At 38.1% G+C, this 18,058-nt stretch overlaps 1 protein-coding gene across 2 annotated transcripts in view; it reads right to left on the reverse strand.

Annotated features, from left to right (window-relative positions):
* Positions 1-10,530, reverse strand: part of Sp-Smad2/3 — a 31,958-nt gene extending 21,428 nt beyond the window's left edge. The window contains exons 1-2 of one of the 2 annotated variants that reach the window (XM_011671947.2): positions 10,086-10,530; positions 3,669-3,725 (exon numbers count right to left, since the gene is read on the reverse strand). In XM_011671947.2, coding sequence (XP_011670249.1) covers positions 3,669-3,725; positions 10,086-10,285 — 257 coding nt within the window. In that variant the 5' untranslated portion in view covers positions 10,286-10,530. 2 annotated transcript variants of the gene reach the window in all.
* Between the last annotated feature and the right edge of the window lie 7,528 nt (positions 10,531-18,058).

Raw genomic sequence — 18,058 nt, forward strand, 5'->3', positions numbered from 1 at the left:
GTTATTTGGTGCCATCCAAGGCACTATTTTTTATTCTATTTACATGTTAATCAAATTTTCTCCACATTCATTGACACTATGTTAACAAGACAATCTGCATGAAGATGTATGATTTTCCAAACTCTTCTGAAGTCCTGCCTCTGGAAAATATCACTGTTGTCATTTATCGCATTTTGTGCTGTTCATTGCAAATAACAGCCACAATTTTGATTTGTAATTGTTCCAGGTTGCCCTGAATTTTGACAAGAGTTAGCAGCCCAAAGTAGATATGCCTGTAAAATGGCTTCTCCCTCTTTTTGATAATGGGTTTATTTTTAAAAATCAAACTCCTAGCTTTCAGTCTTGTGGGCGGAAAGAGGTGACGACTCATTCTTCAAGCAAATGAATTACAAAGAGAATCTTTTCTTTCTGGAATTTGATACTTACCGTCTCTCTCTCTCTCTCTCTCTCTCTCTCTCTCTCTCTCATCAACATTCATTTCCCCTTAAGTTAATGTTCCCTTAAGTTAATGTTCCCTCTGCAGGGCCATAATATGTTGAATATGTTCTCCAATAAAAAAATATATCAAAACATCCTAATCAATAGTAAAAATATTATCTGACTATACACTGAACATCACATCTACAAATATTTTGCCAATTTGAAATTGCTGTGTATTAATCCCAAATTTAAAAAGTTATTGTAACTTACATATTATTGAATTTTGTTCGAATTCAACATTTTTTAAAATCTCATATAAAACCTTTGTGTATGGGGGGGGGGGTGTGCTTGCTTGTGCCACCCTGGCAAATGTTGGTATCATTTCCCTCCAATACTAACATTACCGTAAGCATTTTTTCTGAATCTCAAATAATGTTTGAATCTGAATTTTGCCCATGCCTTCCCCATACCTATAATACAGGTACAGTGAATTTATTATACAATAAGCACCTGCAAGGAGATGGACAAAAATGTTCCTTCTTTTTCTCTCTCCAAAATTTGAAGGTATTATATCAAATGAAGTTCTGGATATGATTCAAATCAACTGTGTCCTATAAAACAAGATTCTAAGAAACAAACACTGAGAGAAATTACAACTGATAACTATTATGGGCACTTTTACAAAACATAGCAATAATCCCCTTTTTTAATAAAAAAAAAGAAGAAAACTGAACAAAACAAAACAAAACAATAAAGTTGCTGGTAACTAACTTCTAAGAACCTCTACAAGGATTTTGAGGGAGACTTGTGCACGATAAGCCATCCAATTAATACCATACCATAGTTACAACTTGCACATGTACATGTGGGTAATTTGCCTGAATTAGTGCAAGAAGTATACACAGATCTATATAATTTGAGTTGATAAACAAGGGTAGTACATCCTTATGTGTATGTAAGAATGCTCTGACTGTACTGCACACTAGTTTGCAGGCAAGTCTGTACAACCCCCTTGGCAGTCGGTCATTGTCACACTGTTTGCAATGTGAGACTACAGTAGGCTCTGTACATGTAACACCTGCTCACTGGCCTGCTGCTCAGCCTGGACTGACACACACACACACACACAGTCAGTCAGTCAGGAAGTCCATAATCTAGTAGGATCTGCTCAAGACTGACTGACTATAGGAATTGTGGTAAAGTATCAAATAATTGTGCCAATTAAATGTGCCAATTATAAAATAGCTCAACAGCTTTATTTTCATTTGAATATATTAAAAAGTACCTGCAACAGTAGTGTCTTTAGTTGACTCATTTAGGACTATCATTTGTATCAAGCCATTTAGAATAGGAAGATGAAGAAATAAGATATGGTATTAATTGAAATAACGTCAAAGTTTTATGGATGCAGTCTGAGAAGACAGAAAAGGAGTCAATAATTTTGCTTAATTTTACCATTTGTATTCACTATAGATCAGAGTAAAATAATGTACATGTACAGTGAATGTAGAATGACATACAAATGTACATGTAGATCACATTTTCATTAAAAATGTTTAGTAGTATTACTACTAGGCCTACAGTCTACAGCATTGAATAGTTTAAACTTTAACGATGAGGTGATCTTTGCACGTACACTACAATGATTGCTACATGTACATGTATATATATTGAATATACAGATATATGTATACCCTTAGCATGACAAACTTGTTTAAGGAAAACAAAACAGGGCTGACACTAACAGGCGATCAGGACACAAAATGTAAGTATGGGGCCCTCCCCCCCCCCCCTCTATTTGTACATAGTGTTTGTACTAACCCTGTAAGTTGGGGCTTTTATCAGATTGGAAGATCGGAGCGACACCCTCGCACCTGTGATCGGTATCGGCAAAAATAATTGTTTCTTTTCTTTTTTTTAAATGACGAAAATTTTCAAGTTTTTGGTTATCAAATGCTCAAAAAAAATTCATGCTTGGGATTATTTTGTCATTTGGAGTTGTTTTAGACAATGTTTGGTGATATTTAGTGCCTTTTCATGACTTTGAAATTAATAATAATGGTCTAAGAGAAGAGACAAAACATGCGGGCCGCCATCTTGGATTAATGTAGGCATGCATTGCCAATTTTTTTTTCCGATCATTTTTATTGATCGGCGATCGGAAATTATTATCCGATCACCCTTGATCGGCTCAAGATCGGCTCAAGATCGGCCCCCGATCCAATGATCTGTTACAGGCCTAGTTTGTACACAGACTGTAAAGAGTTCAATCTGCAGCATCCCCTTCCAAACAAGTGAGTGTTGAGCCCTGCATAAAAGGATGTAAAATTCCTACAGGTTCTACCACATTATGTCAATGTACATGTACTTTATTTAATTTCTCACAAACACTCACTTCCATTTTATAGATCTTGCTTCCTGAATTGTGCACATTTTGTACATCAGTATGAATACTTTTACTTCATAATATTCTCCCCCATTCATTTTTTAGACCTACAACTGTAAATTACTAATCTTATAAAAGAATGAAAATGAAAGCAATGTTTCTTTGCTACCCCCACAGAGCTATGCCTCTACCATACAGCAGACATATCACACAACATCTTATTATGCTGTTATTCTTCAATTCAAAAACATGGGTCTCCATCTAGCAAATTAGATAACAAGGTGGGATCAGAGTTCATTTTCTTCTAGTCTGTTTCTCAGCAATACTTCCTTGCAAACCAACAAAGAACCATGCAGACAGACAGGGGCCTTGGCATACAGTATCATGCAAATATGTAGGCCAAAAATAAAGACGACCTACCGGTACATGTAATAACAAGGAGTAAGCCTACTGGTATCTACATGTTACAGTTATCTACATCAAAGTCTGATTCTTCAACTTGCGGAGTGAGTGTGTATTTGTAAGTGCGTGTTTCCTTTTATTTTCCAAAGATTATTTGAACATACATGTAGGATAGGGAATATTGAGGTCATAACATCAAGTGCATTGGTTGCTGCATGCATGACCAGTGCAAAGACATGCAAAATCAAAGGTAAACTCAAATATCTTCAAGTATAAAAACAGTAAAGAATAATCACAGTGCAACAAATAACTGCTTGCATTTCAATTATAAATCAAAATTCAAAATCAATAACGGAAAGAACACATTTAACATTCAAGAACAATGCAAGAACAATGCGTTTTTCTGAGGTTGTCCAAACTAAGAAACATTGACAGATAAGATGCCCTGAATTGAACTTACGCAGCTTTGGGATGGGGGTGTGGTATAAATTGTGCTCCACTCGTCACAAATGAAGATCTGAAAGCATGAGAATCAAGTCGAGAAAGAAAAAGAACATGTAGGTAAAAGCAAAATACACCAGGCACAGGCAGGCCAACCCCGATCTGCTGTGATATATTCAGTCTTCTGTCTAGACTACTGTCGACCTACATAATATAAGAGTCACAATGTACAACAGTATGAACAGCAGTCATGCATACTGGCACAAATGTAATTAGATTAATGAAGTATAACTAAAAATCATATAGAAATAAATTAATAATAAATGAGGAATTAATTGTCAAAGCATACATCTAGCAGCAAAATATATTACATTTCACTGTAAACATCAGGGAAACATTTGTAATACAAAAAGAGAACAGAAATATCTGAGACTCTATCAAGTTATGTATGACCATCTGTTGATCAGTAATCTCTAGTACCGTACATGTATACATGTACATACTGTATCATAGTCAATATTGTAGGCTTATACAAGTCGGTATACGTGTACAGTGTATATACAGGGTACATTTATGTACATTTTTGTTCAAATATGAACACTGTATGAATTTACGATATATTATTTCACACTGATATTTTGCAATGAAGAGCTAAAAATAAAATTCCCAAACTGAATTTCAATTTAATTTAATAAATATGCTTTAGAAATAAATGGATATTGTTTCATATGAATAAAATTGAGGCTGTAAGGAAGGAGTCACGCTTTGCTGTACCGAGCATTTTAAAAAACGGAAGTAAAAAATAAAGAGTCGCCAAAGACTGAGTAGGTTACGATAGTACCACACACAAGACTAAAATGCTGATCAGACTTATACAATTAAAAAATTTAAAAATTGTAATAGACATTAATTGTCAAAACATCCACAAAATAATAGCTCACAAAATATGACGAAGGGAATTAACCAAAGCTTTTGAAACAACATCGATGTGCCTTTCCATCATTCTAAATGTGCCTGTATTTGGCTTAAGTTGGGCATCAAGTTTGTCATGCTTGATGTGAGTGGATACAGCCCTACACCGCCATACATATAGATGAAAATCCTAACTGATCGGATCAATAAGCATTAAACCAACATAAGATATCACATTAGACTTTAAAGATACTATGTCCCATTTGCAGGCTAAAAAATGAAAAGGTTAAATCCCAACGGCATTTGAAAAAAAATTCTAACTTAGAACTTCCCTCAAAACGAAACGGCTTGAAAATGGCCTTTAAAGGGAAAAATAACTACCATTAGTTGTTGAATCAACTTAAGTGATTGCAATCAACTAAGTAATAGTCTGATTTCAGACCCTCTTACCGAATGGTCATACGTTTTGTGTTGCACAAAGATTTGATCAGTTTAATTTTGGCCACGCACCCAAGTAGAGGATTATTGATGTTGACAAATGCTCATGTACCTGTTACAGGTCATTTTATGTATGTTATTACCAAAGAAGATGTCAGTCAGTCAATCAATAGTGTCTGACAGTGAAGTCTAGAAGGTAAATGGGTTTCCTACTTTCCTTGCATAATTTGAATTTATACTAGGACACTACTAATGTTTAAATTTCACAGATCTGACATACATGACATATTCATAATTCCTGCAAAGTTCTACAGAATTTGATGTTGGCTGCAAAAGGGACATACATGTAGTATCTTTAAGAGACCACAGCATGAAAACTGTAAAACAATACCATAGATTTCCATAATATCTCACAGAAATATTGATATTTGAGGAGCTACCAGTTAAGGCTGTGCACAACAGTGTAATGAGGTACCCGAGTACACTCCCATGCTTACAAGCGAATACTCGAGTATTCGGACGCCATGTTGTTTTTTTTTTTTTTTTTTTAATTTTTTTTTTTTTTTTTTTTTTTTTGATTTTTTTTTTTTGCCACCACCATACATACCACTGGAGCAGTACCCCAGTTCTGTCGCCGAAAACGCATGCAATTTTACTTTGAGTTGCAGTTGAAGGCGCCGATTTAATAATAATAATAACAGTGAACAATGCTGTTTTAAAAACCAAAGATGGCAGAATAATCCCTTTTCCTCCAAGTCCAAGCAGAAATCCAGACATTTGGTCCCAGTTTCTGAGTGGTGAGTTTGACAGTGCTTGAGTTCAGAAACATTTTTATCGACGGCACCATGCCAGCAACCGCCGCTCACCCAGGCACGGGTAAGCGTCGGCCTGGACATTTTTTTTTTTTTTTTTTTGCGGCCGAATATTCGGGTACGAGAAATCGTACCCGAGTAGTTGTCAACCGTGCGGGTACTCGAGCATTCGACTACCCTTCACAGCCTTACTACCAGTATACAAATGCTACATGTACATGTAGGTACAATTTTTTTAGGTTGATTTTATTCATATATATATACAAAATATATTTTTCAGGTGATCGGTACACTTTAAGGTTAATAATAGCAAGGTACATGTACTAAACATGTGTGCTAAGTGTGTGTGCAAGATAGGAACACACATTTTACTGTAGGTCAGGAATAGTAGCGACTAAAGAATTGTATCAACACCATCGACAGGCTTTTTTCCCCAATATTCAGCCAAAGCGGAAACCATGTCACAAACATTTCCTTCCTACATGTATAAGAGTCAGAGCAGCCTTCATGGTATCATTACAACTTGCTTCTGATCAACGGTGACCAGGACTCAGAGTATGGGTTAATTTAATACCATCCCTAGCACAGCAACTTAACTCCTCAAAAGTGATTGTCTATTCAAAGTTGAGCATTAAAATCTCTCTTTGTATTATCAAAAGCCCTTGGCCCCTATTATCACCCTTTACATTGATGTCCTATTTTGATGATTTTCTAATCATGGAATGTACAGTATACATGTACCTGTATTATAACAATAATAATAATAATAATAAAAAATAATTTAAAAAACAGTGCTTATAAAGCGCTTACCACCATAGTCTCTAATTTAAGGGCTATCAAGGGCCAAATAAAATGTAATTGTTCCAAATAGTTATTATCAACAGTGAATTTTTTTAATTTGTTTGGAGGATGAATTGTGCAATAAATAAAGTGATGATGAAATTTGTTTACAGTACACTTCTTTGTTTTTTCCCCATTATTTTGTAGAGTGATTTGTATAGCTGTGGAGGGAATGGTTACCACAGTAACTTATAGACAATCAAGTGTCTGTTGGAGTTGACAAGTTGCAAACACATTGCATCTTCCAAACGAAAGGTGAAAACAACATATTGCACTACATGAATGGCCAAATTGATCATTAAAAACATGTTTGTTCCCCAAAGAATAGAATACACCATTGGCATTCATGCATGACCGCCTCAATCATTACACAAAATCCATCCTCCAAACAAATCGAGGGGTCAGTGACACAAAGACGCAACTCCATTTTGGCCATTTTAAGAAAAAGTGGTTTATGTGTCACTGAGCACTTGAGTTAAGTCTACATGTACATTTGTATGTTTCACTAACCACTGACTTCAATGGGGTGTTGGGTGGAGTTAAGTCTTTGTGTTTCCTTGAAAGCTCACATTTTTCTGAACATTTTGATATCTACATCTTTATGTCACTGAATGCTCAAAATGAAGAATTTGATATTGATAATAACAATGTATCTTGCAACATTTCAGTGATTTCACTATTGACTAATTCGACTTGGCCCCATACACATTGTACTGTAATACGTAAAAATTTCTTCGAAAAGTACTGTCATCTCTGTCATCTAGGGCTACAGGTCAACTGACAAGGTTAACAAGACGTTTCTGAGATCATTTCACTCAGACTGTGTCTCTCTAATAATTCCCAGCCAAATTTTAAATGGACTTCCGAGTGTAAATGCACTGTAACCTGCATCTAATTAAGTCTATTATTTACCTTAAAAAATGTAATGCTTTTCATAATGTTCTGAATAAAATAAAACCCCTAGAGGAGTTTAAATAGACATTGACATCCATCGCTCAGAAAACATGTCGCAAGGCTGGAGCAGATTAGTAAGTTTATCACAAAGGCACAGTACCGTAAATCTCTGTGTATAAGATGCACCCCTATTTTTGGGAACCATACTGTAAACTTTTTATTTTTCATAACAGGATCCCTGATCATCCCGGTTCCCCAAATTGCTAATATTCTTGTGTATGTACATGTACAGGTGTAAGGCCTACTGCCTCCACTACTACCCCTAGCCCTCAAATCACCAAAGCCAGCACACCAGGGGCCTATATATGTAGATCACTACCCAGTATTCCAAGATAAGATAAAAAGTCTACCGGTATATCAAAATAATTTCATGTCTGCCACACCCCTTATCTTTGTGTAATGTGTACATGTAATGTGAATGGGTGAGGTGACTTCCAAAAGACAAGTTAAAAACAGCTATATTTTCTTTGCTCACTTTAGCCATTTTCTATTTCCACTGCACAAGAACAATACTGAATCTGAATACGAATTTACATCAAGTATTTCTTGACAATCTTGTCTTTTTGATATTTAAAGTGCTGCATTGTACCATTAGCAAGAACAAAATAACAAATACGGAAAGACCTTTCTTTTCAACCATTAAAGCAATCATTGAATGTCCTGTATTGTCTTACATTAATAACATGACCATTAAAGCAATCATTGAATGTCCTGTATTGTCTTACATTAACAACATGACCATTATAGCAATCATTGAATGTCCTGTATTGTCTTACATTAATAACATGAACTGTACATGTACATCATGTAAAAGTTTGAAAACAAACTAGAGGCTAATGAACAAAAGAGAGTCTAGTTAACCCTGTGCCTGCGCACATGTTAAACGTTAGGGCTAGTGATAGGGTCATAATAATCATGCAAACCCACCTTTCATCAACGCATTGTTTGCTCAATCAGTAAGGACAGCGTAATACAATGTTGGAGTTGTGGGTTCCAATCTCAGTATTTATTCAGTTCTGTTTTTTGCCTCTATACTAGTGAGGCAAAGCAATAAATAATCAAAGTCTAATTGTTTGTGACCTCTTAACAAGCTGTTATTGTAAATGGGGTAAAACATATCATTACCAGCCGAGCTAGCTCTCAACGTGCAGGGTATTCTGCAGTTGTTCCAAATTATGTGGTCGGGTCGCCTTCCTATACACTGTACACAGTCGTCCCCTACGTACAAAGGCAGTACGCTAGCGCAGCAGTGCATGCGGCTAATGCCGGGGACTCGGGGAGCGGCAATTCATCGCGAGCGGTCAGAATTGTCGGTCCTATTTGTCATTACATTTATCCTAGTTTAGACCGATTCATTTTTGTTAAAATAATCGTCAACTGACGACTGCTGAACTCACGACAGTGATTTTACGATGCATATCAAGATTCTCATGCTCTCAAAAGTTATAATTATTTAAAAAAATGAGTATTAAAAGCTTTACTCAAATCAAAAACTTTTTATTATTGAGTGCATTTGTAACAATGAACTAAGGCAGAGGATGTTGACACGCATATATGTATTACAATAGCCTCGTTCGGAGATGAACCTCTCCTGCTTGCCTGCACTATCCATCACAAAAATACTTTTGACGGCCTATTTCTTCCTTCATTTACCAGCGAATGCAAACTAACATTTGTTTAAGTGATCTACAATTTATATTATTTGATAGTAATTACCAACTCTTTTGTTTTAAAGAACGCAAAATGTAGAAGAATAAAATGATTATTTCTCGTCCGTTTTCCGTTCCGATGCGTCCCAACATTTAGATGCAAATATCCTTGAAAATATGCAGTTACAATAGAAAATTCGAGGAAAATTTTCAATAATTAGTAATAACAATTAGTCTAACATAGGGTCTAGACCTCTAGATGCCAGGAACTGAAAATGGCTTGAATTTGAACTTGTAAAAGACATCAAATTAAGAGCACCTTGCCAGACATTTTAACCTTGACGTTATATCCTGACTGATGGATCCTGTCAAGTACCGACGTAGAAGTAGAAGTAGAAGTAATTAGGGGATGGGATGCCCAAAAAAGTTTGGGCGAGCTGGCCAAGCATCCCAAAATCTCCAAAAAAATTGGGGGGCGACATGACCAATTGAGAGCGACTAAAATAAGGGGGCGGGCTGACATTGGGCGACCTGACATGGGACCTTCCAAACTACCTAGACATTAACCATAAAGCGTGAGATCAATTTTAACTAATAGATTACAAGATTCCACTGACTGTGTCTGGTCAGCTCAGCTCAGCTCAGAGACAGTACACAGTCAGTGTGTTAGTGCTGCGACTGCTGTATCACTATCAGGCCAGAGCAGAGAGGCAGAGCTGAGCTGAGCCAAAGCAAAGGCAATGCCAAAGGTTCAGAACAAACACCTTGCTGGACAGCTGACACTGATCATCATGGCATGCCGATGTTTCAGTGTCGATATAATATTCTCACCTAGGTATTGTAATGCATTTGGTTTGGCTGTTCTGCGTCGTTACAGCTCTTTCAAGTTCTTCAAGGCATCCTGTTTTCTTTAGCTTCTTAACCAAACTTTTGACGGCTTTCTCTGACCATTTGTCTTCCGAATTGTCCTTCTTCCATCCAAGCAACCTCTTCACAATTGGTGGCGTGAAAGGCAAGCTTAATGTGCTCATTTTGCTTTCTGTAGACAGATAACTTTAGCAAAATTAGCTGGACTATACGTGCATGAGATATAGATTATTCAGCAGGAACTTAAAATGATCACACTTAAAAATGAAATGAACATCTCTTGTCCTTTTTAGTTATCGAGTTCGCTAGCATTCTATGGATGAACTGACCCCGTTAACTAAGACTCGAGATATCAACATCAGCAGCACAATTTGCAACACGCTTATGCACGGATGGTGTACGTACACATGAAGAATTGCAGTTTGATCATAACACGGCCCTATCACGCTTGATTTCATTGTTGTTCGTCCATCAAAATGGAATGCAAAATATAGTTCCTAAACGAATTAGAATTTTCATTGATTTTAAGATATCAGATATTGTTAGAACTATTTAATTATACATCAATCAATTTTAAGTTTTCTGTCAATGAAATATTTGTTTAGGGGAAGCAGAGAAACTATTTATATATTGCAGAATTTCAAGATGGTATTATTGCGCGCAACCACAGTGGTTCATGTCCATTTGCATGACATGCATGCCTCTCCTACGGTACCTACTACCCCTCCCAGGCTCTGCCTGCGATTTCATACTTCTGTGAATCATTTTGTTGATTTTTAATCTTTAAATATAAGATAGATAAAAACCTGATGTTAAAAACCTATTTTTCCCCATAAGGCAATTAACAAAAATATGGTTAATGAAATCATATGGTTTTTGTAGCCGGGCTCTGTATGGGAGCCTGGCACATTATGTGGGAGGGGACTTTAGTGGGGAGACGCTTGAATTAGGGTGGGCAAAACATTAATGAGACAGAGAGAGTGAGAGATGGAGAGGTACAGGTAGAGAGAGGGAGAGAGGGGAGGGAGAGAGAGAGAGAGAGAGAAAGAGAGAGAGAGAGAGAGAGCTATAGAGAGGGAAAGAGAGAGAGAGAGAGAGAGGGGGAGAAGTACAGAGAGAGAGGGGAGGGAGAGAGAGAGAGAGAGGAAGGGGTGATAGCAATCCTATACCAAGTGTGTGAAAGGACTTACATTATAAAAGTAAACTGCATGAGAACATTATAACAAAAATTGTGAAATAATAATATTGAAAAACTATCTCCTTCCAGAGAGTCATAAAACATTCATTACAAATTTTGCGAAACTAAGACAAATAATTGGGCCTATAATGGTAAAATTATTTTAAAACAATGCAGATTTAATTAAAATTAAAAAAATGAATAAAATCTCAAAATGTCGATGATAAAAATCTGTCAGTAGAAGACGATTAACCAGTAATACCCTCCATGCACAAATAATAGAACTCTTCAACCAGTTAGCCATGACTGTTTTGCAGCCAACATCAAATTCTGAATAAATTTGCAGGAATTATGAAATTTATTTCATGTCAGTCGTATCTGTGAAATTTAAACATTATCAGTGTCCTAGTACTGTCACGTATGCAAGAAAACCCATTTCCCTTTTAGACTTCACTTTTAGACACTAATTAGTAACTGACTGACATCTTTTTTTCTTTGGTAATGAAATGAGCTGTAACAGGTATACGTGAGCATTATTTAGTCTACATCAAGTAACTCACTAAAACTAATTGAATCTTTGTGCAGCACAAAACGTAAGGAGTCATTCGGTAAAAGTCCGAAAATCGGACTATTACCTAGGTGATTGCAATCACTTAAGTCGATTCGGCAACTAATTGTCGTTATTTTTCCACTAAAAGCCATTTTAAGCCCTTTCGTTTTGAGGGAAGTTCTAAATTAGTAGTGTCTTTCAAATGCATGCAGTTGGAATTTAACCCTTTCATTTTTTGGCCTGCAAAGGGGGGCATAGTACCAGGGATATGAGACCACAGCATGGCAATAATATTCCCGCTATTTTCAACCATGAACGACCGGTTTAATGTTAGGAATATAGATAAGTAAACTATATGTGTCATTGGAGTAAGTAATATGTAAACAGAAAGACTTAAGCAACTTTGCGAATAAATTTAATATAATTAATTGTTTTTTAATTACATGTCATATGAGGATATATGTATATGCGGGTCAGGAATATATAATTATAAAGATATTGAGATCGCAGAGAAGCGCAGTGCCTCGGATCAGTAATCAATATCTAGAGGAGGATCAGAAGCGGATTAGGGCACTAGCTGGAATGGCTGCGAACGCTGTATAAAGTTGGACTTTGAAGGCATCAGGCGTCAAAAGAATCAATGCCCTTGAAATGCAGTTTTGGAGGAGACAACATTCTCAGGGTCAGCTGGAAGGGCGGGAGAACAAAATAATTTAATGAATGCCTGGTACAAGTCGAAGAAGGAATATGTACGAGTCAAGGAAGGGGGAACTTCGAGTTGGTACTATGTCCAACGGGATGGACAGATCGACAACATCAAGAAGTAGCAAGAATGAATTCGCGCGAGAGAAGCCGACGACCCGGAGGAGCTGAACTGTATAACATGGCAGTATTTTATGTGGATATATTGTACATAACATATACATGTATGCATATCCCTATTAATTCGTTTGTTTATTAATTACTTGTGTAACTTGTGTAAATTAAATTAAGAATAATAATTAATTATTGTTGTTATTATCATTATCATTATTATTATTTTAATATTATTATTATTATTATTATTATTATTGTTATTATCATTATTAGTATCATAAGTGTAATTATTATCATTATTATTATAAATGTTATGAAGTTGTTCTGTTGAGGTTTTGTACTTTATCACACTCCAAATGTTGCTCTTAAGTTGTTCATTGATAATCCTGAGTTAGGTTTACAGGATTTGCTTATTAATTGTTGATCTATATGTAAAGAACTATAGCTCGTTGTAATTATGACATTTTATGTGTATTTAGTTATTCATTATGTTTATTTATAATTACAAGCTTCTATCTTGTGTTTCGTTTTTATGAGCTTTAGTTCCCATCGCCATTTGATTTTTAATTGTTGGTTGTTTAATTTGATGATAATCGAGAATCATTCTTGGCCAGGATTTTGATTACAATATCTCAATTTGAATTCACCCATACATTATATTACATTATCAGGGATGATTTCAATATTTGTGTCTCTCTTTACATGAAGATCCTGCTTCAAAAGGATCCGGTAACTTTGTCTTAGATCCTTAAAAAAAATCCTTGATTTAGCTCATGATGCAATGATAATTATAAACCTTTAGGTCAGTCAGGAACTCCATGACTTTTACAAGCCGATTGCCTGTCTGATTATCAAGATATTTATGATTGAAAATCGAAATCAAATTTTGCGTTTGCCAAACGGTTTTCATAACACTACAGTCTATTAGGGAAAACGAATATGGTAAAACCGGTCACTCAAAGGTTTTTACTTTTTTTGAGGCATTCATTTGCGAGCGAGAGAAATTTCAAAGATTTGTGAGGTCGCAGCGCGAAAAAAATACATCTTTTAAAGAGGGGAAGAAAACAGATGTTGATGGGACACTTCTCGAACCTAAAAGGGGCACTCACCAGATATGAAAAAAAGGCACGAATGGAAATGAATAAGGGGCATTTGTCGAAGAAAAGAGGACACCTATTAGCAGGCGCGTACACAGGGGGGGGGGGGGGGGGGGGGGGCTGGTGGTTCAACAACACCCCCCTTGTTTTTTTTCTATAAAATGTCAATTTTTCAAATTTCGAGACCAAAATTATTCAATTTTCGGCCCGATTTAAAAATGTTAAAACACCCCCCTTGAAAAAATCCTGCGTACGCTACTGCCTATTAGATACCAATAGGGTCATTTATGTGAAGGGATGGAACTTTATTAAAATTCGAAGAGGGGCACTTATCAGAAGGAAAAAGGGCATTTATTTGAAAGAACAATGGGCACGTGCCAAAATAAAAAAGGCCTCTTGTCAAAGGTGAAAGGGGCATTTTTTGAAAGGGGAAGGGGCTCTTAATAAAAATGAAAAGGGGTACTTATCGAAAGGAGCACCTTTTCGAAAGGATAAAGGGGGCACGCGTCAAAGTAAAATGAGCACTCGTCAGAGGTGAAAAGGGACGCTTATTAGAAGGAAAGGGGCACTTCGTACGATGGAAAAGGGGCACCTCTCGAATTTGAATAGGGGCAATTAGACTATCAGAGGTAAAGGGGAACTGATGAGAGCGGTGGTAAGAGGCACTTAAAAGAATGTGGATCGGCCACCTATTAGAAAGAAAAAGGGGCACTTATCTGAAGTAACAGGGGGCACTTTTAGGATACGTGAAAAAATGGGGGCATTTTTTCCCCTGCCCTTCGGGAGCGCCGCCTCTGTGTTTGCCATAAAGGTATAGGCCTATTTGAGTTTTGGAACGACAAAGCTAGAAGACATAATTTGTAGACTCTTGTGTAAATGATGATGATGGCGCTACATACATTTTAGCTAATAGCTTTTAAAGTTTCCAGCTCTGCAAGCTGCGCCTACCACCTGCCCGACATAAAACCGAAGTAGTTCTCGACTCTTAATCCTTGTCTGAATTCAGTTTCCTCTCCGGCGCAAAGCGCGAAGGTTAGTTGTTTCCTTAAATCAATAGAGAAAGAAGACGATTCGTTGTACCGTTCTCGACTCTTAATCCTTGTCTGAATTCTGTTCCCCCCCCCCCCCTCTCGCGCGAAACCTTAGCGTTTCCTTAAATCATTAGAAAAAGAAGACAATTCGTTGTACCGTTCTCGACTCTTAACCCTTGTCTGAATTCAGTTTTCCCCCTCCCCCGCGAAAGCTAAGACGTTTCCTTAAATCATTAGAAAAAGAAGACAATTCGTTGTACCGTTCCCGACTTTTAATCCTTGTCTGAATTCAGTTTCCCCCTTCCCGCGCAAAGCGCGGAAGCTTTGACGTTTCTTTTAATTATTAGAGAAAGAAGACGATTCGTTGTACCGTTCTCGACTCTTAATCCTTGTCTGAATTCAGTTTTCCCCTACCGCGCGAAAGCTTAGACGTTTCCTTAAATCATTAGGAAAAGAAGACGATTCGTTGTACCGTTCTCAACTTCCAATCCTTGTCTAAATTCAGTTTCCCTTTCACGCACGAAGCGCGGAAGCTTAGACGTTACATTTAATTATTATATAAAGAAGACGATTCGTTGTACCGTTCTCGACTCTTAATCCTTGTCTGAATTCAGTTCCCCCCTTCCCGCGCGAAACTTAGATGTTTCATTAAATCATTAGAAAAAGAAGACGATTCATTGTACCGTTCTCGACTTTTAATCCTTGTCTGAATTCAGTTCCCCTTTCACGCGCGAAGCGCGGAAGCTTTGACGTTTCATTTAATTATTATAGAAAGAAGACGATTCGTTGTACCGTTCTCGACTCTTAATCCTTGTCTGAATTCAGTTTCCCCCCCCCCCTCCCGCACGAAACCTTAGACGTTTCCTTAAATCATTAGAAAAAGAAGACGATTCGTTGTACCGTTCTCGACTCTTAATCCTTGTCTGAATTCAGTTCCCCCCCCCCTCCCGCACGAAACCTTAGACGTTTCCTTAAATCATTAGAAAAAGAAGACGATTCGTTGTACCGTTCTCGACTTTTAATCCTTGTCTGAATTCAGTTCCCTCTCCCGCGCGAAACGCGGAAGCTTTGACATATTTTCATTAAATTGTTAAAGAAAGAAGACGATTCGTTGTACCGTTCGCGATCGACTCTTAACCCTAATTGTTGAATTCAGTCCCCCCCCCCTCCCCCCCCCCCCCCCCCCCCCCGCTTGAAGCGCGGGAGCTTTGACTTTTCCTTAAATTATGAAAGAAAGCAGACGATTCGTTGTTGTTCTCGACTTTTTATCCTTATCTGGAATCTGGAGTCGGTTTTTCCCCGTCTCGCGCGAAGAGCGGAAGCTTAGACGTTTCCTTAAATTATTAGAGATAGAAGAATATTCGTTGTACCGTTCTCGACTCTATCCTGTGTCTAAATGAAGCCTTCCCCCTTTCGCGCGAAGCGCGGAAGCTTTGGCGTTTCATCAAAATATTAAGGAAGACGATTCGTTGTATCGTTGTTGAATTTTAATCCTCGTTTGAATTTAGTTTCCCCGAAAATTTTACACCTTTGATTTCTTTAGCTGATATTATAGAAATATGAAACTTCAAGAAAATACCAGTATTGTAGTTGTAGTCACTCTCGAAGTCGTCACAGCGGATAAAAAGTCACAGTTCGTTGGGAAAAAAACTTGTCGGGCGACCGACATATACATCTCACCGACATCGACTTCAAACTTCTATATAGTACACGAGGATCGAGCAAGAATACCGACACAGCTGACCCGACACAGCAACATATTTATGCGTGTCTTTCTTGCTCCCTCGACCCGGTCCCGGCCCCCCCACTCAGTGTTATTTAGGGTACGCATATGCTCGTACCCTTTTTTTGAAAGCACCCCCTATCTGAGGACTGCCAACATTTCCGAACCCCCCTTTCGCGGGCTTTTCGCGTGCTTTTCCTGCCTTGGAGACCCCCCTAAATCAGGAAAAATGCTCAATGTACTCCCTATATTCGGAATAATTTCTCAGGAGTCCAAAGAGATGAGAGAAAAAAAGAAAAACACCCCCTTTTTAAAGAAATATCCGGGTGAAAAGTCAAATACACCCCTTTTTTTACAATTCTCGGGCCGGACTTTGTCGCACGAAAAGTACCCCTTTACCGGACATTTTGGCAACACGCATGCGGTCATTCCGACCTCTGAGTGGGGGGGCCGGGGACCCGGTCCCTCGACGAGACGACTCCACCCAACAACCCCCTTCTCTCTTTTACTCCCACTCCTCAATTCTCAGGCTCTTACCTCCCCCTCTCTCTCATTTCTTTCACCCCCGTTTCCCTTGTTTCCCTTTTCTCTTTTTTCTTCTTTTCTCCCCTTTTATTTCTTCTCTTTCTTTTACTTTCTTTCCTTTCCTCCCTCTTTTTCCTTTTTTCTCTTTTCTTTCCTTTCTTTCCTTATTTTCCCTTTCCCCCTTTTCTTTCCCTTCCCTCTCTTTTGTCCCTCCCCCCCCCCCCTTCCTCTTGTTTCCCGACGGCAGCGCAATTTTACCGACAATATCCTGACAGGTGGGGGTGTCGCACCCCACCCCACCCCCCCCCCCCCCCATTTCTTTCTCTCCGTGCTCCTCCCTTCTTTAAAAAAAAATAATACTGGCCACCCCTTACCCATGCGCAGCTCCAGAAGAATTGTTGTGGAGCTTGGAGGGTGCGGTGGTGACTATGGGTTGCACTTGCTTCGCTTCTTCATTCATAATCAAGAAAAATTGGGGGGCTTTAAATTTTTCAGCGAGCCCGCAAGCATTCCCTCTATTAAAGAACCATCAGCAGGCGCGGATCCAGGATTTTCCAATAGGGGGGGCCGGAAATTTGAAAATTGCGCAGACAGTTTTTCAACTCAACATACCAATACTGACGAGGTCATATTAGAAGCACCATACCGGTAATTTTTTTGACATTTTCATCGGGGGGGGGGGCTGAAGCCTCTTGCCCGAAAAAGTAATTTTCTGGTTTCACAATTCGGTTAGTGAGCGAAGCGAGCGAGCAAAAATTTGAGGATAATATGTATTTTGTGAAAGTGTTATTTATCACCAAAATATACGAGGAAAGATATAACAAATTCATATTCGGGCAGCTCGCTGTTCCCCTCCCCCCCCCCCCCCCATTACGCGCGAAGCGCAGAAGCTTTAATGTTTCATGAAATTATTAGAGAAAGAAGAGGATTCGTTGTACCATTCTCGACTCCTACCCTTGTCTGAATTTAGTTCCTCCCCCCTGCTCTCCCCCCTGCTCCCCCCTGCTCTCCCCCGCCC

Source organism: Strongylocentrotus purpuratus, unplaced genomic scaffold (genome assembly GCF_000002235.5).
Source record: "Strongylocentrotus purpuratus isolate Spur 01 unplaced genomic scaffold, Spur_5.0 spur5_scaffold_6, whole genome shotgun sequence".
NCBI classification, from domain to species: domain Eukaryota; kingdom Metazoa; phylum Echinodermata; class Echinoidea; order Camarodonta; family Strongylocentrotidae; genus Strongylocentrotus; species Strongylocentrotus purpuratus.